The sequence below is a fragment of the Mycteria americana genome, chromosome 25, assembly GCF_035582795.1.
Source record: "Mycteria americana isolate JAX WOST 10 ecotype Jacksonville Zoo and Gardens chromosome 25, USCA_MyAme_1.0, whole genome shotgun sequence".
Lineage (NCBI taxonomy): Eukaryota > Metazoa > Chordata > Aves > Ciconiiformes > Ciconiidae > Mycteria > Mycteria americana.
In genome coordinates this window covers 3565028-3587664 of record NC_134389.1, presented here as the reverse complement: position 1 = coordinate 3587664, position 22637 = coordinate 3565028, and the positions used below count along the sequence as shown (strand labels likewise).

At 40.2% G+C, this 22637-nt stretch overlaps 1 protein-coding gene and 1 long non-coding RNA gene across 7 annotated transcripts in view; one reads left to right on the top strand and one right to left on the bottom strand.

The window, feature by feature from the left end:
• LOC142420873 (GON-4-like protein) overlaps positions 1–22637 on the top strand; it is a 31316-nt gene that overhangs the window by 1088 nt on the left and 7591 nt on the right. For 3 of the 6 annotated variants that reach the window (XM_075525168.1, XM_075525166.1, XM_075525163.1), the window contains 21 exons: positions 1798–2019; positions 2712–2908; positions 4328–4402; positions 4800–4850; positions 5252–5302; positions 6089–6184; positions 6429–6533; positions 7384–7554; positions 8396–8588; positions 9940–10041; positions 10703–10743; positions 11049–11152; positions 13376–13574; positions 14672–14758; positions 15285–15456; positions 16175–16319; positions 16488–16638; positions 17302–17418; positions 18521–20260; positions 20854–21097; positions 22086–22267. In XM_075525168.1, coding sequence (XP_075381283.1) covers positions 1798–2019; positions 2712–2908; positions 4328–4402; positions 4800–4850; positions 5252–5302; positions 6089–6184; positions 6429–6533; positions 7384–7554; positions 8396–8588; positions 9940–10041; positions 10703–10743; positions 11049–11152; positions 13376–13574; positions 14672–14758; positions 15285–15456; positions 16175–16319; positions 16488–16638; positions 17302–17418; positions 18521–20260; positions 20854–21097; positions 22086–22267 — 4445 coding nt within the window. Of the gene's footprint in view, positions 1–1797; positions 2020–2711; positions 2909–4327; positions 4403–4799; positions 4851–5251; positions 5303–6088; positions 6185–6428; positions 6534–7383; positions 7555–8395; positions 8589–9939; positions 10042–10702; positions 10744–11048; positions 11153–13375; positions 13575–14671; positions 14759–15284; positions 15457–16174; positions 16320–16487; positions 16639–17301; positions 17419–18520; positions 20261–20853; positions 21098–22085; positions 22268–22637 lie in introns of those variants that run through there. The other 3 variants (XM_075525165.1, XM_075525167.1, XM_075525169.1) reach the window with 3 other exon arrangements.
• Positions 21282–22089, bottom strand: LOC142420877 (uncharacterized). Its single transcript, XR_012778804.1, has 3 exons — positions 21991–22089; positions 21486–21574; positions 21282–21393 (listed from the first exon to the last, which is right to left on the bottom strand). It is a non-coding gene; the product is annotated as an uncharacterized LOC142420877 (long non-coding RNA).

The window sequence follows — 22637 nt, the reverse complement described above, 5'->3', positions numbered from 1 at the left end:
TGGTGGTTTTTTTTTCTCTGAAGTATTACAGGTTGGCACCCATCCCATTGTCAAAGTTTGGGGGTTTTCTTCCCTTACAACATTAGAAAACTAATGGAGGACTTAAGCTGCTTGCCTCTAGCACTGCTGAACACTAAGTGCTTTAGAAGTTGCTTTTCTTCAAATTTCCAACCTAAAATACCAGTTTTACAAACTTGCATGCATTTTCCCAGTCTTGCCCCTGTGTTTAATCTTTTATGGACGATAATAACTATCAGTCCTAACAGTAACTTTTGGAGACATCTTTCACAGGTTTTACGTGGTACAGGATATGTTACTTTCAGCTAGTCTTTAGAGAAGTCTTTGTAAATCCAGGCTTTGATTTGAAATAGTCACGTTTAGTTTTTAAAACCAAATGTTTGGCTAGTGAGTTGTGAGACTGGAAGCAGCAGCTTGCACTTTTGCCAAAGATAGTGGTTTTCAGAGTTTTTTGTCCACATTTGCTGTCATTCTCAGAAGATAATTCTTTCAAGCATTTGGAAAAGTAGTCTAGACGGGCTCTACTGTGATCCTTTACAAGAGCTGATGCTTGTGTTAATACAAAGTTAACAAATTTGTTGTGGAACGTAGGTATTTTGGAGTTTGTGTAAAAAGCCTGGGTGAACTTTGCTTGCTCTGAGGTTCACTCATTGAAAGCGTGATGTGTGAGGTTGTGAGGGAGAGGAGAGAGATTCACAGTCAAAGTGATGCTCATTTTGTATCTCTGGTCATCTTCTAAGTCTACTGAAATAAGTGGTTGTTCCCTCTTTCCTCAGATTGCCTATCCTGTTCTTTTTCTTTTTTCCTGGCATATGTCTTTGTCTCTGAGCTCATTGAGATTGGAGAATTGGTCTGGCAAAAAAGTGGGGGTGTGTGGGGGTGGTGTTGTTTTTTCCTCTCTGTCTGGATCAACTCCCTGATCTGATTTTCTGCGCAGCTACACAAACAGCTGTGCCAGCCCAGAGCAGCAACTGCTGTGGTGTAGGGGAGCTGGTTTCATCAGGTGACAATGTGTTTTCATACTTGCTTAAGGTGTTCATGAAACTTCAGGTTTCAGCTGTTTTTTAATAATCATTGTAAGCCCATCTAACTACAGGCTGCAGCAGAAAGGGATGGTGCTTCCTCGTTTCTGTGTGAAAAGTGTTGTCTCCGGTTCTCGCCCTGCTGTGATTAGTTCACTGATTTGACTGAAAGCTGATTTTGTGTTGGGAGGAAGGGGAGTGGAACGGAGGTCAGTTCACAGTCGTTTTCTAGGACTGCACGGAACAGAAGTGGGAAGGGTATGTAGCCACCCCTGTCAGCAGCAGCGTGGTTTTAAATTGGCCCAAGGTGGCTGAAACTACATCCTAAGGTTGCAGTCAGCTGTGCTGTTCCAGCTGTGAATAACCTGTCTGAGTGAAGGAGTGCCTGCCCCTAGCTGTTGATTTCTGTTGTTGCAGTTGCATTTATACAACAGGGAGTACAACCATGTTTTAAACAAATCATCAATTTTTTGCAATTGGATCATTTGGCCGGAGCAGTTTTGAGCATAGCTGTGCAAAACTGATAGTGGAGGGAGCAAGACTGAAATAGCTGGAGGTGCCTGGATTTGTTTCGAGCAGGATGGGACTGCTGCTGCAATGTTCAGTGTATCCGGATCGCTTTCACAGGCTAGGTTAGGCTTGTGCAGTTGATTTAATGGATTTGAATGGGTCACGATAAGCTTTTGTAACTGCAGCAGCCTCTTAATCTTGCTCAGCTGTGTCCATATGACTACAACTTAGTGTATACTGTTTACAGGGAAAACGCCTAAGCTGTATACAGAGGTGGAAGTGAATTTGCAGAGAGATCCATATTTCACTGAAAACCAGTCTGCAGTGCAGGAGTCTCCAGTGAGAAGTTCTTTGCAGCTGGCTGTTAGAAATACTACCATGATGAAGCCACTGAAGAACACCAGAGCTGGTGAGTGGCCCCAGCAGACTGATGAGGAAAATGAGGTTTTGGGGCTGTTTATTCCATTGGGTAAGCTTTGTGCAAGGAACAGACCTGTGACTTGGTACAGTAGACGCAGAACTCCGGAATTGTGTACACCACGCAGGGGCTGTTTAGATGCAATGTTTTTTTTAAGTTTTTATCCTGTGCTCCATAATTCACTGGCTAAATAAACTACAGGTGTCCAAGTGAAACTTGCTGGAGCTGATCTCTGCAATTTTCAGTTACTAAAAGCACTGCCTTCCTTCAGAGGAAGTTACGATTCTTTTGTTTCCCTGAGTCGGCAAAACAGTGCCACTTGGGAAACACTTTGAGTTCTGGAAACTGTAATCTGCTCTTGCTGTATGGTGCCTGGAGTTTTGCAACTGTTTTAATCTTGATGGCATACTTAAAACACCTCCTTCTGGAAAAGGCGTTAAAAAGGCTGCTGAAACCATTCTGTCAAATGAGTCTAGAAGAGATGGCAAATGCATAACCTTTATTTGCTTGACTAATGTGACTCAGTCAGGTCCTGCAGAATTTGAATCTGTTATTCAGAAGGCTGTTTCTAGTTCTTGTGGCCATTTCCGTTTGAGTGATCTCCTTATCAGCTGTTGGAAAGCTGCTGCCACTTCAGTATCTGCAGAATTCTAGCTCTTTTTTTTTTTTTTAAACTCATACTGTCAGAATGTGCTGGATGTGAAGTATCTGAATTTTTAGATTCCATTTTTATTACTTTTCAGAGGAGCAAGATGGAGAGGATATCGAGAGAAGGAAGAGGAGGAGGAAGGCAACCAAACGGAAAAGAGAAGGGAAAAGTCAAGAAGAGGAGGGATCTTTGTCTTGTGACATCAAGCTAGATGATACCCTTGATCGCACCTTAGAAGATGGAGCTAAACAACATAACCTGACAGTCGTCAATGTGCGAAACATCCTGCATGTGAGTGCGGTGGGATTATGACAGGCAATGGAGAAGCGCCCAGCTTTTTAAGAAAGTGCAGTCTAGACTCAAGAATAGTACTAATGGTAGCACTTGATTTCATGAACAAGGAAGACTTGGTAGGCACCCATGTCCTAATCTCTCCTATAAAATGCTATAAAGAGAGAATCATGTGGTGTATGTATAAGTTACCTGGACCTGGCTTTGTTAGTAGGTATTGATTGCTGACTTCCATTTATTTACAGTGGCAAAAGGTCTGTTTTACTGTCCTGTAATAGCGGTAGCAGGAGTAATTGAACTAAAACGCATGCTTCTGGTTCCAGGTGAGGAGGTGTAGACTGTGAACTCACTGTTCCTTGTTTTGAGTGGACTGTTTCATGATAAAGTCCTGATGGAATTCTAGTGGTGCTGACAGAAATGCATTACTCTTAGTTAAGGACCCCAACCAACCTTTTAGTCCATCACACAACTTCCAGTTAGAAAGGAACTGCAAGAAGACTATCTGTGCTATCACAGCTGTGTAGTGAAACTCTAATTCTACACCTGTATTAGGTGTAGATTTCAGTTTATCCCATGAGCAGGGTCTGGAGAGCAATTGTATTTATTTTCCCACAGGATCAAAAATTGTGCTTTTTTTTTTTCCTTTCTCCTCCCTGCAGCTAGTGTTGTGCTAATCCAGGTTATCTCAGCTATTTTCCCTTTTTGCCATCCCTGTGGCAGACAAACTGGAGACTGCCATGATTCTTTTGGGCAGATTCACCAGCTGATTCTGTGCAAGTGCCATAAATTAATGCCTTTCTGTGTCACACGGCACTGTGGAAGGGCTGTAAATATCTCAGTCGCCTACCTTCCCTGGAACCTTATGGTGGCATTCAGAAAATGTAGTCACAGATACTGCGTCTCTTCTGCCTTCCCCTATTTCTTTTAAATATATACAATGTTTTCTGAAATGATGTAGCACAATGTTTCAAAGAGTAGATTATTCCATACTTTCTCTAGAGAATTAGACCCTTACTATTTTGGAAGCCTGTGAGTGCTTAAGGGTTTAAGTTTTCTGTTGCAGCTTCATAGCAGCATTTCTCATGTGGCTGGGATCGGCATATTTTACTGATTATGTGACACGAGGGAAGGGAAACTGGTGTGGGCTTTTGTTTCGACTATTTGCTTTCCTTCTGCTAGGAATTTATTCCGTAGAGCATTCACAGAGAATGTAGTGCAAATGTTTTTATCACTGCTGTGCTTACTTTATATTTTCTTGTCCAATCACTGAACAATCTTTTTTTTATTATAGTATAATTACAAAGTATATTGTACACTGAATATTTCTACATCATGTTTCCAACTAGTTTATTTTAACCTTAAGTCTGTTTCTTTTTAACAAACAGAATGTAAAGGAAACTTTTTTGTGTGTTCCTGTAGGAAGTGATCACAAATGAGCATGTGGTTGCCATGATGAAAGCAGCCATCAGTGAGACAGAAGATATACCTTTGTTTGTAAGTAAAACCCTTTTTCAGTTTGGTTTTTCAGTTGTTCCAAATGCATGATACCTTTACTACTCTTATCTTTTTGGTCCATGATGTGGTATGGAGAGAATAGGTAGTACCTATTTACGTTTTACGTGATAATTTACGTAATAATTTACGTAATACGTAATAATTTACATTTCATTGCCAGATTTGCTACCTGGATAAAGTGAGTAGTGTCTGTGTATGAGTGTAAATTATGAAACAGAATTATGAAGGGTTATTTTTGATGTCACTCTGATCATGTCTAAAAGGTAATGCATTTAAAAAAAAGAGAAAAGACTTGTAGTAAAGAGTTCCTGGGGAGAAGTTTGCAGTTCAGGAAAATAGCTGAATGGGTTGCTATTGTCTTGTTTTAAACTCTTAGGAGCCCAAAATGACTCGTTCCAAACTGAAGGAAGTTGTGGAGAAAGGAGTGGTAAGTACGTCATCTGCTTTTACTATTGCACCCTCCCCCTACCGGAATGGTTTTGATTGTTGGTCTTCTAAAAGACGTGTAAAGTGTGCTTTTATGTGATTTATTCTTAAACTGAAAAAATAAGTTAAAACAATGTAAAAAAGAATTCATTTTTAGATGAGCAGACTAGAACCAGGTCAGAGTTAGAGAATGCAGTGAATTGACAGTATCTGTTACACCGAAGTGCTTGCCTGTAGAGATCACATGGGCAGCTTAGAAAGCATTTGTTTGAAGTCTGTTGTTACTTGGCTACTTTGGAGAACAAGGCCTCAAGCTCAAGTACTCATTTGGTTTAATAGATTGTCTAAGCTGTGCAACACCGTGCTTTTCAGAGACAGTTAAAGTGTTTTTGCTATCTTTAGGTGATTCCAACGTGGAATATTTCTCCAATTAAGAAGGCAAATGAGGTGAAGGTAAGTGAACTACTGCTGGGAAATCAGAGACCATACTAGAGGCACCCTGCTGAGCAGGGAATCTTTTGGAGGGGTGGAGCAGACTCATGTCTAGCCTGTTGGGAGTGTTGGCGACCAGGAGCATTTCAAACAGGGTATGCAAGGCAGGACAAGGCAGTTAACATAGCAGCAGGTACACAGAGAGCCCAAAAGAGCTGCCGGCAGGGGAAGACAGAACATGCTGAGGTGATGACATGCCATAGAGAGTGGTCTTTTCTTCTGGGTGGTCCAGCTTCCCATGTTGGTACTGCAGCAGCCTCTACCTGGATGAAACTCCTGATAGTGAATGCCACTGCCCCAGCCTCATGCTGCAAGGTGCTCCTCCCTGGGACTGTTTTATACGCTTTAGGACTGCCTGGAAATATGGCCTGGATCTCAATTTTTTTTTCCTGCTCCAAAAGACTTGTTATCTAGGTGTAGGCAGGATTCAGCAGTGTAGCAGGAGTGAATGGCCATTCAAGTACTAGAAACATGCCTTTGATACAGTGTCTGCTCATGCAGTGTTTCCGTCATATAAATAGTAAATCATTTGTGCCCGTTCTTGCACCTTTTCAAACCACTTACTTTGCTTTACCAAACTTACTTTAGTAATTTCTTTGGTTTCTTCAGCCTTTTTCAGTAGCCTCCTTTCTTTCTGAGCTTCAGGGTGTTTTGTCAGTTAGAAATCTTTGATCTGATAGTGCACCATTAGAGTGCAACTCTATCTCGCCTGTAAAAAGTTGTCACCTTTCTTATGTTCTGTTGCAGCCTCCTCAGTTTGTGGACATTCCTCTTGAGGAAGATGATTCATCTGATGAAGAATACCAGCCTGAGGATGAGGATGAGGATGAGACTGCGGAAGAGGTAAATGCAACTTGTACAAAGATCTGTTCTGTTCAGCATGGAGTTGTGTGCGTGTTTGAGGCAGTAGAACGCTCTCTAAATTTATTTTAACACATGAAAACTTGTAAGTCGTCCCGGACCTTCAAGTAACCTTTCTTCAATGCGATATTATTTATCTGGCTAAAAAAGAGTCTTTGGAATACTAGTTGAAAGTAGTATTTGATTGTGGCATGACTGATTGCATTCTACACCTTTTGCACTGTAGAGCTTACTGGAAAGTGATGTAGAGAGCACTGCTTCTTCTCCTCGGGGAGCAAAACGATCTAGGACAAGGCGATCATCTGATGAAGAGGGAGGGACGCTCTGTGAGGTAAACTTGCAAGCGAGTTTTTGCTTTCTTTGGAAACAACTTTCAGTCATTATTCCTAAATTATTGATGCAAAAGCAAAAATACATATTATTGCTTAAAGTTGTGGTGACATTACAGGTGCTATGTGGATTTGGCATCCCACTGCAATGGTTCCTGCATAAGCGGTGAAGTGCAACCCTTGCAGAAAGAGCTTAGTCTAAAATAAACACGAGTACTTAAAAAAGCACTGGCAATGGAAACAATCGGCTCTTCTTCAGATAATGATTATTTTTCTGATTATTTTTGAGAGGAGTGCAGGAGAATTGCTTTCTGTGCTTGGCTTAGGAGGAAAAAGTGATTTTGGTAAAAGCATAAAGGTATTTGTGGTAACTGTATGCACTGTCAAATCAGTAGCAGGAGTATGTGCAGTGTGATAAGAGCTGAGTATCAGCAGACAAGAATGAGAAAGCGACTGTGAGAGCTGACCACTGACACTGGAATCGGAGAAAGAGCAATAACTTATTGATATTTCCACATTCTACTCACCATGGGTTTGCTTTTGGGAGGGTTGGGAGCGTGCCACAATTGCTAGTGTTCAGGTTTATCAGCTCTAGTAATGTTGAGACCAATACTCAAATCTTCCAAGTGTCTCCTTTCCTGCAAGTCTTTAGTATAGTAAATTTATTTGTACTTTCTGAAAAGCAAAGTAAGTGTAATATGAAGAATCCATTTCCTTCTGTGAAGTGTTTTTCTTCACAATAGAAATGTAATTTCTATTGTGCTAGACTCTGCTCAAACAGAAAAAGAGACTTATTCTGTCCTTGGAAATTTGTTCTCAATAACCTTTTAACACAAAGGCCTTTTTAATTAGATGGAGAAGGTTACTACACCTGTTGTTAGACATATTAGTGCTGAAGTAGTTCCCATGGGACCTCCACCACCTCCTAAACCAAAGCAAAACAAAGACAGCACATTCATGGAGAAGCTGCATGCAGTGGATGAAGAATTGGCTTCAAGCCCGGTGTGCATGGATTCTTACCAGGTACTTGGGGGATGCTGTAATAGTGCGGTTTTAGGTTGAGTAACATTTGTTAGAAAGGAGGTAGCTTTCTGGTGTTCTCTGCTATTATTTTAATGCATTCTGCTCTCCTTTTATAACTTTAAATAGCCAGTTGAATCTCCACAGTGTGTAGGACGCTAGCTCTATGAGAGAATGGAGGTAGCTGTTAGTAAAGTGGTGTTAGTGACGTATCCTTTTATTTTCTTGTATCGTAACTACACTTCCTATTTATGCTTGTAGGTCTCTCACTGCCATTGTTTTGACTGTTAAATGTAATTCCGTGACATCTACATAACTCATGAAAATAGTTTTTCTTTTGAAAGATATCCTGTCGGCTTAGTTGTGTTTTGCAGGCGAGTATATTATTAACAGCTGAGGAAGCTTAGTTGTAAAGAGAGCCGCTGTTTCATATTAATAATGAGAAAAATATTACTGATCTGTGTTACTGTGCAAGGGTGAGGAGTCATGAAGAAACAGTCCTGTGCTGTTGCTCAAGATTAATTTTGGATAGTGAAGAGGGCAAACAGAGTGAAACATACATGAAAGAATCGAATACTGCAAGTGGAGATTGCTTCCTTGGTAGCAGATAAGAGTTTAGCATGAGATAAATGACCAATAATATATTTATAAACAATAACAGTTTAACAGTGACAGTAATGAAAGTTTAGCATTCTCAGATTACCGAAGTAAATGATTCTTTGTGGCAGGAATCTAATATTTTTGGTATTGGACTTTTTTGGCTGGGCTGAAAACCCCGCTGCCAGAGAAACTGAGAAAAGCCAGAGACATTGTGGTTCTGTTGTGCTTTTCCTTCACCTTTTAGTCTCTGGAAGACAGCCTCATTGCCTTCCGAACCCGATCTAAGAGACCACTGAAGGATGTTCCTCTTGGTCAGCTGGAGGCTGAGCTCCGAGCCCCAGACATCACGCCTGATATGTATGATCCCAATACTGCAGATGATGAAGAATGGAAAAGGTGGCTTGGAGGACTCATGAATGATGATGTGGAGAATGAAGGTATATGGCGGATGTTGTGTTGTTGTTGTTCACTGGAATTGGGGGTTACATTGTGTCCTGCTTTCGGCTGGGATAGAGTTAATTTTCTTCCTAGTAGCTGGTATAGTGCTGTGCTTTGGATTTTAGTGTGAGAATAATGTTGATAACACACTGATGTTGGAGTTGTTGCTAAGTAATGCTTACACTAGTCAAGGACTCTTCAGCTTCCCATGGTCTCCCAGGCGCACAAGAAACTGGGAGGGGACACAGCCAAGATGGTTGATCCAAACTGACCAAAGGGCTATTCCATACCATATGGTGTCATGCTCAGTATAGAAACTGGGGGGAGTTGGCCGGGGGGCAGCGATCGCTGCTCACGGACTGGCTGGGCATCAGTCGGGCATCAGTAGTTGCATCACTTGTTCTTTTTGTTTTTCCCTGGGTTTTGTTCCTCTCTCTCTTCCTCTCTTGTTATTTTCCTTTTCACTACAAATTATTATTTTATTTTATTTCAATTATTAAACTGTTCTTATCTCAACCCACGAGTTTTCTTACTTGTGCTCTTCAGATTCTCTCTCCCATCCCACTGGGAGAGGAGGGTGAGCGAGTGGCTGTGTGGTGCTTAGTTGCTGACTGGGGTTAAATCACAACACATAGAAAGCCTGGAGTTTTTTCTTCCTATTAATACATGATGTTCTTGGCTGCAGCCATTATCTTGTTTAGTAATATGCATGTGTTTTGCATGCCATCAGCTTTTCTCATCTTCTCCATGGACATTTGTGAGGGTTTCTAAGCTTCAGGTGTCTCACTTGTAAATATTGACTAGCCAGCACATGCAGTAACTGGCAACCATAAGCGAAAGTTCTGTGTTTCAGCCATCGTGCTGTGTCATGAAGCTGGCAGCATTGATGTACCTGAATCTATCTGAGTGTGTCACGCTCCTTGTTAGGGACATTACTTGTTTTGGTAGAAACAACTATTTTGTTCTTCAAGAAGAAACAAGAACAAGCTTTGGGGCTTGACTTCCTTTTGTCCTGAATTTAGTGGTTGCTTACAGTTGTGCAAATTGAATATAAAATACAAATTGAAATAATACTACTTCACGCTTTCTAAATTTAGCTGAAACTCAGGTCACAGAGAATAAATCCAGCTTTTCGAAATGGGAATGGCTACAAATAAGGATGCTAGTAGCTCAGTTTGAAAAGAGGATGGGCTTGATATCGCTTCCATAAAAAGGAACATACAGTTAATTTCAAGCAGTAATCCTAGCCCTCTTTGTAGCAGGTCAGGCAATAAATGAAGTGCTTCTGCTTATGGCTACTGATTGATCTTGGGGCAGGGTAATGACATTTCAAAACATGCTTCTTATTAGACGAAGCAGATGATGATGATGACCCTGAGTACAACTTCCTGGAAGATCTGGATGAACCAGATACAGAAGACTTCAGAAATGATCGTGCTGTGAGAATTACCAGTAAGTCCTTTGGGAATCCCACCTCCTTTCTTGTTAGGATTAGTAATTCATTTTGAAAAGTGAGTGTTTTCTCGCAAGATTTTGCAATGTAGGCTAATTTTAAAAATCTGCATGCTGACTTGAACAGCTTTGCTATGCAAAGCTGGCTTTCTGTGAATACATGAAAGGATCTAGCCAGAGCTGCTCTGCTATCAGATGCAACTTTACACCATAGCAAAGACTGAAGAATAATACTTACGTGACAGTACAGTCTTTCATAAAGCTTCAGCCAATTCAGAATTGAAGCCTTATGACTTGAGTGTAATTAAATTTTCTCCAAGTCCTTACAATCTTCGAGTTAGTTTTATAAACATACCACTTTTCATCTTCTCAATAAAGCACGCTTGTTTTAGGTCTTATTACAGGTTAACATAACTTTAAATTTAGTTCTGAAAATTAGTTTTTATATGATATTTTTTGAATCAAAACAGTCTCAGCTCAAGTTTTTTGGGGCCCAGCATTAAAAAGGGATATACCAGGGCCTTTCCTTCTTGGTCCTCTTTTTGAAGAGGAGGGTTTCCCTTTGCAAGAGAGGTTCATTAAATGACTTTATATTATGACAGGATTGCTAAGTGTTTCTTGGAAAAGGAATCTTCATACTTCTTTTTCATTTTACTTGCAGAAAAGGAAGTGAATGAACTGATGGAGGAGCTGTTTGAGACAGTAAGTGATAAATTTGGTATAGCACTGAAGAATAGATCTTTCTCAGATCTGACACGAAATCTCTAAAGCCATAAAGGGGTGGTCTCTGCAAGATGCTTAGTGCTGACTGTGTGCAAAGGGCCCTACCATAAAAGTGTAATTTTTAGCCTTAGGAAGGAACATGTATAGGAACTTCCGTAAGTCCTTGCAGACATGAATGTCTATGTGAAGAGGATCATCATGAGCTTTGCTAGTTAAAGACAGTTGGTGGTAAATGTACTGCTTGAGCTTTCTATTCTGGACTGTTGCTACACATTTGCTGTCAGTTTCAGGATGAGATGGGTTTCTCGAACATGGAAGATGAAGGTCCAGAAGATGAAGATAATGTTACAGAGTCACGGCCAAATTTTAATACACCACAAGCACTTAGGTAGGATCATTTGGTTATGGTCATTAAATTAAAAGAATAATAATAACAACTCAGTTATGATAAGCCTATGGTTACCTGCAGCTGTACTATGCCATCCACCAAAAAGGTAATGCCTTTTCAGCATAGGCCACTGTTTTGAAAGCTCTGAGCCATTTTTATTTATGAGATTGAACACTTAACTTGACCCTCTTTTCTATCTGCCACCTTTGACTTTACTGATTGTGATGCATCTGAAGAAGATGATGACAACAATGAACATGTAGCTGTTCAGAAACAGACAGCAAGAATGCCTGCACTAAAAGACTGGTGCCGGCTGTTCTGTATCATAGCTGAAAACAGCTGAGGTCTTTCAGAATGGTGATCTATTCCAACAAGCCATCATCATCTCTAGCTTCTTTATATACTCTCCCTGTGTATTTTAATTGTGTTTCTTTAAGTCCATCCACATATCCCCCCTTTATTAGACTAATTCTTCTGAAAAAATTGCTTTGCTACCTGCTAAGTCACTTACTTTAGCTCTTAAACTAACAATAGTTAGTGGAGCAGGATATTGCATGACTGGCGATGATACTTCAAAGCAGTGGGTGGAGAAACAGTGGATACCGGGGTGTTGCTGCATATGTGATCAAAGCTATGTAGGACCTGTGCAAAGAAGGTCCCAACCTCAAAGCGATAGCCACTTTAGCTCTCTTAATTCTTGTGCTTTACACTGTGGTGGTGGCTGTAGTGTTCTGAAATAATTTCAGAAAAATAATGGTTTTCTTGCCTTTTTAAAATTTTATTTTATTATTTTATTGTTAAGGGGAGGGGTAAAGTTCACTTACTGCCCTTACATTTTTTTGATTACAAGAAACGCTTGAGGAGCTGGTTTGACCAAGTGTGTCACCTTATCTTTTAAGTAAAGAGCTTGGATCTAATGGTGGCCTTTTCTAAGGAAAAAGACTGCGTAAGATAGCTGATGCCTGGGTCTGAAATGACTATAAGTCTGGAAATTGGCTTTTGATGATTTTTGGTATGGGCTATACTTGAAACAGTGCCTTTAAGAGGAAAGGGTCCAAAGTGTTTCTTTCTAGGTAACAATACTGCTCTATTTAACCAATTACAGAAACTGCAGTATGAATGGTGTCTCCTTGTTTATGGGGCAGATCAGCTCGAGATCAAGCTGTATCTGTTTGGGAAAGGAGCTAAAATGAAGGCTGGAGTTTCTTGATACTCTCTCTGGGATGAGCAGTACCAGAGGGGAGTGCGGCAATTCTTAAACCAGCTACAGACTAAAAGCAGGGAAACTTTATGCTCTCCCTTATTATTTGTATGCATTTGTAATTGATAATGGCTAGTTGTATTCATTTTTCTTTGGTGGGCAGTTCTCCCAGTTGTTTCTTCCCCAGTTTTATCTCTATACAGGATTCTTAAAGTTGTTCTGTGGCAAAATATCCATTGGCTATGTTTATTGTTGTTTTTATGATACATTAGAAGCATTGTGTAACAACTTTACTTATAACTGACTTCAGGCCTATTACAGAAGTGAAGCTGATAACAACCAGAAATCGGAATATTAACTGGTGTAGCTAAAATAAATAAAAATCTATCATAAGGCAGGGGATAGTTGAATCTGTTTTTGAAAGGACGATAATATGTACATCCTGTTTTCTGCTACAGGAGTAGCTCTTACTATAGTATCAGCAGATGTCTAGGAGAGTACTCTGCATAAAGCTAGATAATACTTAATTTATTTATTTTTTTTTTTTTTTTTTAAGTAACAGCATTTGAGTCAGTGTTTGATCTTTCTGGAGACCCTTGTGGTAAAATGCCACCCATAATACCTTGGGTTCAGACCTTGCCTGATGATAGAAGTTAAATAGGATTGGTTCTAATGTATTCTGGATTATCTTAGATCCTGACTGCTGTTGAGAGTATCTGAGCACTTGAGATATGATTGGGAATAGTGGACAAGACTGTTAACTGTCCTTGGAATAAACAGTTGAAGCATTGCATCCCAGAACTACAACAGTGCTGTGGTAGATTAAAAGATTTATGTATAAGCCAACTGTATAAATAACTCTGTTTTTTCAAGTTGAAGTATACTGTCCCAAGTGTTGAGTAGTACAGAGATGATAGTTCTTAAACTGTGCATCCCAGATACAGAGTAAAATGTTCTAAATAAATGTTAATGGTTATTAAATCGTGTGCTTATTATATTTCGGTCTGCTTTATCTCAAACAGATTTGAAGAGCCTCTGGCCAATTTATTGAATGAACAACACCGAACGGTGAAGGAACAACTTGAGCAGTTGAGAATGAAAAAGTCCTCGATCAAGCCACCACAAGAGATAGAAAAATCAAAACCTCAAAATGAGAAGCCTCTCCAGAGCCTTGTTCTGGACAGTATGCAAAGAAAGAGGCTCCAGCAGCAAATGCAGCAGGTAATAAAATGTTATCTGCTCTGACCTAATGAATATTTGCTGTATACTGTGGGGGGCGGGGAAAGCCAATGGTACAGCAAGCACTTTGGTGTGCTTCCTTAAAGAAATTACTTGAAAAAGCTACATTTGAAGCTGGAGCTTTAATAGGTGATATTTACATGCTTGATTCCACACTGAAAGACAGTTTGAATTGAATGTGCAAAGTAGAGCTTATTTCTTGGCATCTGTGTTCTCATGTGAGATAGCTGCCTTGGCCATGTTTGAATTCTGACTGTAATCTGTCAAAATCCTCTGTTTTCACCAACTTCATTATTACTTTCTGAGAATATTACTTTTGATGTAGTTTGGATTTTTTTTTTTTCTTCCTCCCACCACGCAAAACGGTGTAGAAATTCCATTTGAACATTTTAAAAGCTGGCAGCAGCATAGATGAGAAGCTGTACTTAAGAGAATTTTTTCCATGTCCATACAAAGTTCAAGAGGACTTCTCAAAACTTGAAACTTACCGTCAACTTGATCTCATGAGGATGAAGTGCACTGGTTTTGTGTCAACTTGATAACAAGTCTTGCTGAGTAGTTGTTTATTATTCTGCATAGTGTCACGTCTTGGTCTGTGGCAGCAAGGAAAGGACATAGACCTCTCAAACACAAGCTAAAGAAATGGATCTTGCATTAGACGTGTAGAGTAAATGACCTTTTTAATTTTTCAGCTGCAAAGCAAGGTCTATGGTGTTTGTCTGCATATGGAGAGTTCTGATAGCTGAAGTCATTATTTCTGAAGAAATACCTAAGTATTTAATTAGAAAAAAATACCCTTTCTGTATTGATCCTTATGGTATGAGACTTTGGCACAAAAGCTAGGAAACTGCCCTAAGACTTAAAACAGATGATGTGTTCAAAATCTGTGTAATAAACTTCCTGCCAGTGGATATGAAAGTTTCCTCTCAGTTTTCTATTGCTTAAAAGGTTTTTTGAAGTCCGAATGTGATTTTTGGAGTGCTCAGGAGATATTTGTTGTGCCTCTGTACTTATGCTTTCCAGTTTCTTGGATTTCTGATACACTGAAAAAAAACATTTGTCTGATTTTATTCTTCAAGCATGTTCAGCTTCTGACTCAAATCCATCTTCTCGCAAGTTCCAACCCTGCTTTAAGTTCAGAGGCCAGTACTACCAGGATGTTTTTGGTAAGGATATGTCTAAAATCAGAGCTACATTAATTTTAATGATTGCTGGTCACTGGAGACATTTAGAGAGCTTTATTTATTTAATTGATGCCATTAAATTGAGAGGGGCTACCACTCAATAACGGAATGATGTTGTTAGCTTACTGTGAACGTGTTCGGTACTTAGAGAAATAATTCACATTGTGCTGACTAATAACAGTGCTTTGAATTGGCATGTCTTTGTATTTTTTTAATTGTTTTCTTGGAAATACTGAAAACAAAGTTCCAAAAGTACAGCTTCTGTAGTTAGTGAACATTCTGTGACCTTGAAAGGTTCTGGAAAGTGAGGGAATTAAAAAAAAAAAAAAAAAATTTCCTCTGATTGTTCCTAGATTTGTAATGCTCAAAAATAAGACCTGTAACACTCTACTTTGTGCCTGTCACTTCACCAGCTTTTATTTTTTGCATTATTGCATTGCATGTATCTGTTCTTTACCTTCCATTTGAAGGCATGTTCTTTTATCTTTTTCTGTGTTTGACTTTGCAGAGCGAGCTTGGTAACTTTGCTCGAAGCTCTACACTCCTTCGTCAGTCATTCAGTCCTAAGTTTCAAACAATGTTCCAGCCATGTAACTTGAAGGGAGCACTGCAGCTTATTGAAGATTTTCATGCCCAAGTCCAAGTTGACTGGAGCCCTCGCAAAGCTGTGAAGAAGAGTGGTATGTATTTGAAGGGACAAGAGGTGGGAAAGCATTTACAGTGGAAGTTATTTCATGCTATGCAGATGAGATATTGTTCAGACTGCTGTTTGGAATTTTTTTTTTTAATTTTGTGAGGTATTTTTAGATAAAACCATCCGCTTTATTGACTGCCTTGTTGTTTCCTAAACTTGCAACACAGTAAAGCATGTTATACGAGCTGTTGACTTTTATTTGACATCATAATCGTGCCATTTATTGTTCTGCAGATGATGTTTTGAGCTGCAGAAGTCTGTCAAGAAACTATGAAACTGGAAATAATTGTTCCAAATGTGTTGGTTAACACACATCAAGGAAATAGTCCCTTCATTGGCGTATTTAATTTAAAAAAAAAAAAAAAAAAAAGCTCCAAACTGTTGGTTTCAAATATTTGGTTTGTGATTTTCTGCTACCTAGAGAGTGAACTCATTTGAAATAAACAGAGCTCTTTACAAGTGCTTTTTCATTATAGAGCAAAAGAAAAGATGGAAGGGGAAAGTAATTCTACCTTTTCTACCTTTTGCTGATGTAAACTTAAGGGCAAAAACTAGGAAATACGCAAATTCTAAGAACCAGGGAGAAAGTCTCTCTCTTTTTGCAATGAAAGGAATAAAAGAAACAGTGTTTTCAAGAAGTCAGTTGTGAAAAACATTACTTGTCCATGTATACGTCCATCCTTACCTGTTAATTCTTTTCACAGCCAATGAATTTCCATGTTTGCCAAAGCAAGTGGCATGGATTTTGGCAACAAGGAGAGTCTTTATGTATCCAGAGTTACTGCCAATATGTTCCTTGAAAGCAAACCCTCCCCGGGACAAGATTATCTTCACCAAGGCAGAGGACAAGTAGGTGCTTAGAATTATTGAATAAAATGCATACAAATGAGACTTCTTTGTTAAGGAAAATTTCTAGGATGCAGACTTTTAGGATATCTGTGTATTGTGCAACAGCACATCCACATAGCAATCTGCTGTACTGTCTAAAAGACTTCTCTTCCCCCCTCCCTTCTTCAGTTTATTAGCTTTAGGTTTGAAACATTTTGAAGGGACAGAGTTTCCAAAGCCTTTGATCAGCAAGTATCTCTTGCCAACAAAAACTGCCCACCAGCTTACAGTACGAATCAAGAATCTCAATATGAATCGAGCCCCTGATAATATTATCAGAGTAAGTGATGCATTCAGATTATGGTTTGGTATTTTTCAGATTTGTCTGTCTGGTTGGTGTTTGTTATACAGGAAGAGATGTGCTGTTTGTTCCAATGACCTTTTTGTATATGTGTTGACACCTTCTTAAAAGAAAATGTCCTTTTATTAGCAATGAGGGTTTCTTCAAAAAGACCTTATCCTCTGTACTTCGCAAGTACTTATATTACTATTTTGAGTCTTTAGAGCCCAGCACTTGCAGACAGTCCTAGTACAACTGTGGCTTCAGTAATCCTGACAAATTCATACAAATAAACTTTGAGTAGTGAAGCTTAAACAAAAGTGCTGTGTCCAGTCAGGCCAGATATCCTTTCCCATAAGCTAAGGGCCACTGCTGAAGAGAGAGTAAGAACCAGAAACGCTTAAAGCAAGTATGCCTGCACATCTGCTAGAACTTCGTGCTTTCTTTCGAGAGAAACCAAGATGGCAGTGAGCTCTTGTTCAGCCTTTATTATTCTTTTTTAACGTTTCTGCGAGTAGTACCTTATTAAAGTAGTAGTGATGAGAATCGCTTAATTCACAGTGAACACTTTTACAGAGCACAATCCTTATCCTACATCCTAGCAGTTACTGGAAAGGTATTCTGACCCCATCTTGTCTTGCATTCTCTCCTGTCTCCACATAGTACTATAAAAAGACAAAACAGTTACCCATTCTGTTCAAGTGCTGTGAGGAAATCCAGCCTAATGAGTGGAAGCCCCCTGTGGAGAGAGAAGAACATCGCCTGCCATTTTGGCTAAAGGTATTTTCTGCTATTCTTCATCCAGCATGGGGGGGGGGGTGTTGTTGTTTTGTTGATTTCTTTGGGGTTTTTTTTTTTTCCTGTTTGGTTTTTTTCTTTCTTTCTTTTTCTTTACAGCCTAGGTCCAGAGTGAGTTGTTTGGTTAGCCTACAGCTCTGAAGTCAAAAGGTAGTCTGATTGTATTGCATGGGAGCCTATGGTATCCTGAGTCTAGCTGGTAAACGTAGCAAGAACAGTAGTGCTCAGCAGGCTAAAGTATTATATGCTACTCTTGGTGCTTGTCTGCCCAGCTGCAGTGTGATTGAAGTTATCATGGACATACAGTGTTTGTTGTCACATCCTTGTTTTGCTACTTGGATTTTGCTACAAGGATTGTCGTCACATCCTTGTTTTCTAATGGCTCTGGTTTGATGTGTTGACTTTGTTATTTGGCTTTGTTAATTTGTTAATCAACACATTCTTAACCCATGCCCTATGGTTAGAAGTGTTGCCATCTTTCCCACTGTATTACAGCTGTGAGAGAGGCCATGTTCTCCCCTGTAAAACCTCACCTAAGTGGAAAGAAGAAATCTGGGGATTTGGGGTGGGTTATTTTCACCTATCTTCACCTGCAGTGTGGCTGTTATTTTTGTTATACCTAAATGTCTCACGCTTTGTAAGGATCCTTTCTCTGAGATTCTTTGCACAAGGAAGACTTAGTTGGAGGCATAGCCATCATGCCTGTGAGTCGGTCAAGGAGGACTGTGTCTGAGGAAAGAATTAGATGCTATAAAATCCAGTTCTCTTAATCGCCCATTGTATTTCATTGTTACAGTTAAGCTTCCTTGCCACAAAATCTTGTATTTACTAAAGGAGCCTTTATAAAGCAATTCAGTTCTGTTGTTTCTTTGAGGCTGTCAGATTCTTTTGAAGGCTTTGGAGTAAAACTCGTGAATATAAAGTAATACACAGTAAATAAAGTAATATACAGTAGTATAAAGTAAATAAGAAACACTTTACTTTTAGAAGCAAGTTGCTGTCTGTCGCCTTCTGTGGTGCTGTTTGAAGGTGGTGATAGAGGAATAGCCTATGGACTGGACTAATAAACTCTTGTTCCCTTTAGGCAAGCTTGCCCTCCATTCAGGGGGAATTGAAGCAATTAGCAGAAGATGCCAGGGAGACGCCAGGTTCGCCTGATGCAGAATCTGTCTTTTTGGGGACAGGAAAGGAAACTTCAGACACAGAATATGATGAAAAATACCCTCTACTCATGCCAAAGGGACTAGTACTGACCTTAAAGCCTCTTGCCAATCGATTCTCTAGGAGAGCATGGAGGAGGCAGAGGTCTTCAGCTCTGAAGCCTGTCCTCATTCGACCGAGTCCTTGTCTGCAGCCCAATTCCAACACTATTAACATCCAGAAGACTGTGAAGTTGTCCCAGTCAGAAGCTCCTCCCAGCAAAGTTATGGTTCAGATTCCTCGGCTAATCCAGCCAGCTACAGTTATGCAGACGGTGCCGGGAGTGCAGCCTTTGAATGTTCCAGCAGTGGTAGGAAGTGGGGATGGCTTGGAATTTCAGAATGTGCTCTCCACTTCTCATTCGGACTCCAGACAAGCTTTCTCAGCTGCTGTACCACCAGCTCTAGTGTCCTCAAATCCAGTAACTTTTCAGCCAAAACTGATGTTGCCAGCTCTGGCTGGAGCAAAAATACGCAAACCTTGTGTTCGTAAGGGATACCAAAAGAAAAAAGGGACAAAATCTGCCCCACTGATAAAGACCTCACCTTTGATTCAGCCATCTCCTGTCATCCTTACTGTACCTGCTACCACAGTGAAAGTGGTTAATATAGGCAATGGTTGCAATATGATTCAGCCCATAAATACAACAGTTGGTAGAGGCACTCAGGCTATTCCAGTTACAACCTTATTGGTAAATCCATCCACTTTCCCGTGTCCCTTAAATCAGCCTCTAGTGACTTCTTCAATCCCTTCGTTGATAGTCTCTCCTAACCCTGTTGGTCTTTCTGCATCAACTGTTGGTGAAAATGAAGAACAGCTGAATCTGGTTCCTTCCTGCCCTGCTGGAAACAACAAAAATACCTATCCCATGGTGGAGCCCAAGGTTGAACCCCCGGAGCTGTACATTTCATGCTCTGCTGTCTCCCCCAAGAAAGAGTGTAGTACAAATCCTGCTGCTTCAAATAACAGCAGTCAGGAAAAGGTAAATAAGAGTGACCACTGTAGCTGGACAGCGGTAGAAGGAGACAAGAACGCTTCAGAGCCATTGTCTGTGGACCTTTTGCCTCACTTAGAAGATCCAGATGAAACGGTGAAAATTGAGCCTGAAGATTCAAATGATGCTACCAAGGAAGTAAATGCAGTACAGAAGAGGGATCTTTTATGTGCTGAAGTGAAGGAGGAATTCATGCTGGATCTTGGCCAGGAGCTGAACATGGAGGCTGCATGTTCGTGTTCAAATGACCTGAAAGAAATTAAAAAGGAACGTACTTCGTGTGACGAGAAGGGAGAAGAAGAACGACGGGCTTTGCAGTCATCTCCCCGTGGTGAACAGCAGATGGATGCAGGTGTTGTTGCTGGACCACAAGTAAGCAGTGAGTCTCCAAAGAATCTTTCGTATACAGCAGATGTTGAGGCAGAATTTAGTAGTCCACTAGGAAGACCAGAGGATTCGTCCAGTATAGATGGCCAGTCTGTTGGGACACCAGCTGGCCCTGAAGCTGGAGGAGAGAGAGAAGGACAAGAAGAAGAGGAAGAAGACGACTTTGATGATTTTACACAAGATGAGGATGAAGAAATGTCATCAGCCTCAGAAGAATCTATTCTTTCAGTGCCAGAACTTCAGGTAAAAGCAAACAAAACTTTAAAAAACTTGCTAATAACAAATATCGGTGTCCTGAAACACCCTGGTGGAGTCAGGGCAAATGACAATTCGAACCCAATTGGAAAGCTGGACTGTTAACTATATAATAGCATGGTATTGTGCTGTTTTAAAGAGAAACTGGACACCAAGTTTTTCTGAGAAGATTTTAAGTCCAAGCTAAAGGAATATCTTGCAAATATGCAGATTTAAATTCTGCTGAGTTGTAAGGACTTCCTCAACTGAGGCTGTTCTTTAATAAGAAGTACTTTAAGTGAAAATTTTCCAGGTCACAATTCCAGCAAGCCTTTAAGAACTAAGATGATCATTAAGGAATCCCATCTAACTTAACACTTTTATAAGTGGCAGATTCTGAAATGTAATTTTGTGCCTGATACAAAAATAGGCAGTTCTGGTTGTTGTTGAATTCTGTCCCTTCAGTAGAATCCTCTAGTTGGTCAGATGTTGACAGTCAAATTGGCTGTTAGAATTATGATGGAGCGAGCTAGTTGCTGAATGACATTAAAACAAACACTAAAAGAAAACAATGTGAGGTTTTGTTGTTGTTCCTTTCTAAGGAGACAATGGAAAAACTTACTTGGCTTGCAACAGAGAGACGTTTGAGCCAAGAAGGAGATTCTGAAGAAGAGAATTCCCAGGAAGAGAACTCTGAGCCGGAGGAGGAGGAGGAGGAGGAAGGGGAAGGAATAGAGAGTTTACAGAAAGATGATGAAATATGTGGAGATACATCAGAGGAACCTAAATCTGCCTTCACATTGACAAAGACGGCCCCGCAGGTGGAAGCCCACAGAATGCCAGCAGGTAAGTTCTGTGGGTTTCTCTTGACACGGAAATAGAAATAGAGCTGCTCTCTGCATTAAAAGTAGAACCATGGGGAAACTGTATCTGGGTTTAATTTCACTTAATGTATCTGAGCTTAGTGATGTCTTCCATCTGGAAATTAAATTTTGCAATACAGTCACAATTCTGTAAAAACAGTTCTTACCATAGAAGCCCTTGTGCATGTGAACCAAGTGTCTTTAGTCCATTGTAATGCGTTTATGCTTCAAAATTTGCAGACCTAAGATCTGTGGTTTGTGTCAGCTAGTACCCAATACCTGTATAAGAACAATATTAAATAGTCAAATCTTTGCTAAATTGAACTTTGCGTTATAAAGGTCATGCTGGGGAAAAATAAATGAAACAATACCTTAACAGAATATAGCAAGTGGTAGATGAATTTGAGCAGTGAACTTTGAGGAGGTGGACCTCAGCCCATTAGACCAAGAGACTCCTAATCTAAAGACATAAAAATCTTGATGTAGCAACTCTTAGTACACTATTTCATTCCCTATTTTGTGACACCAGTTATTTATCTGTGATGTTATCTCTATTCATGTAAATAATAAGCTAAAAGAATAATTTGCAAGTGTTACAGCCAGCTCTGATGCTCATACCGTATCTCTGTTCACCCCCTATGATTTTTTTGCCCCTGGTATGCAGTAGATGTATCTATTAGTTCTTAGTAGATTGCTAGCTGAGTAACAGCTAGGATGGGTTTGTTGCTGTATCCAGAGATTTTTTCCCATCAGATGCTATAAAAATAAACAGCCAATTTAAAATCAGTTAGCCAGCCTGACTAATGAAAAGCATATTGCTTGTGCACTTACAGGAGAGCGTAAACAGTTAACTCATCACTAACTTGGAAAACTTACTTTTCTGTTGCAGTGTTGATCTCGAAGGGTAGTTGTCTGCCAGCCCAGGGAACGTATGAAAAGTATCTGTACAACTTGCTTTTGCTTCTTCACAGGAGAAAACTTGAAAGCCACTGGGAAGGGCAGGAGCTCCCACAGAACCAGAAATAAGAGGGGACGGGCTCGTGCTAGCAAAGATACATCTAAGCTGCTCCTCTTGTATGATGAAGACATCCTGGAGAGAGATCCTCTGCGGGAACAGAAAGATTTGGCATTTGCACAAGCCTATCTAACCAGGGTAAGCCAGACCACTGCGTAACCCAGAAATAGGAACATCGGACACTTTGAGTTCTCTAACACAGTTTACACCTGAGCCACCTAACTGCCAGTTCCAACTGGGTGTACTGGATCTGGTCAGGACGGAGTTATCTTTCTTCATAGCATGCCATATGGTGGCCCTTTACTTACTAAACTGTCTTTATCTCAACCTATGAGTTTTCTTGCTTTTGTTCTTCCTCTTCCCTCCCCTGTCCTGCCTGGGGGAGGCAGGGAGTGAGTGAGTGGCCGTGGGGGTGCTTAGCTGCTGGCTGCAGTCAATCCACAACACCGGGCCTCTCTGAAGTTCAGAATTTCATAGTCTTGGATTTGGTTCCCTTCTCTCTTGTGAG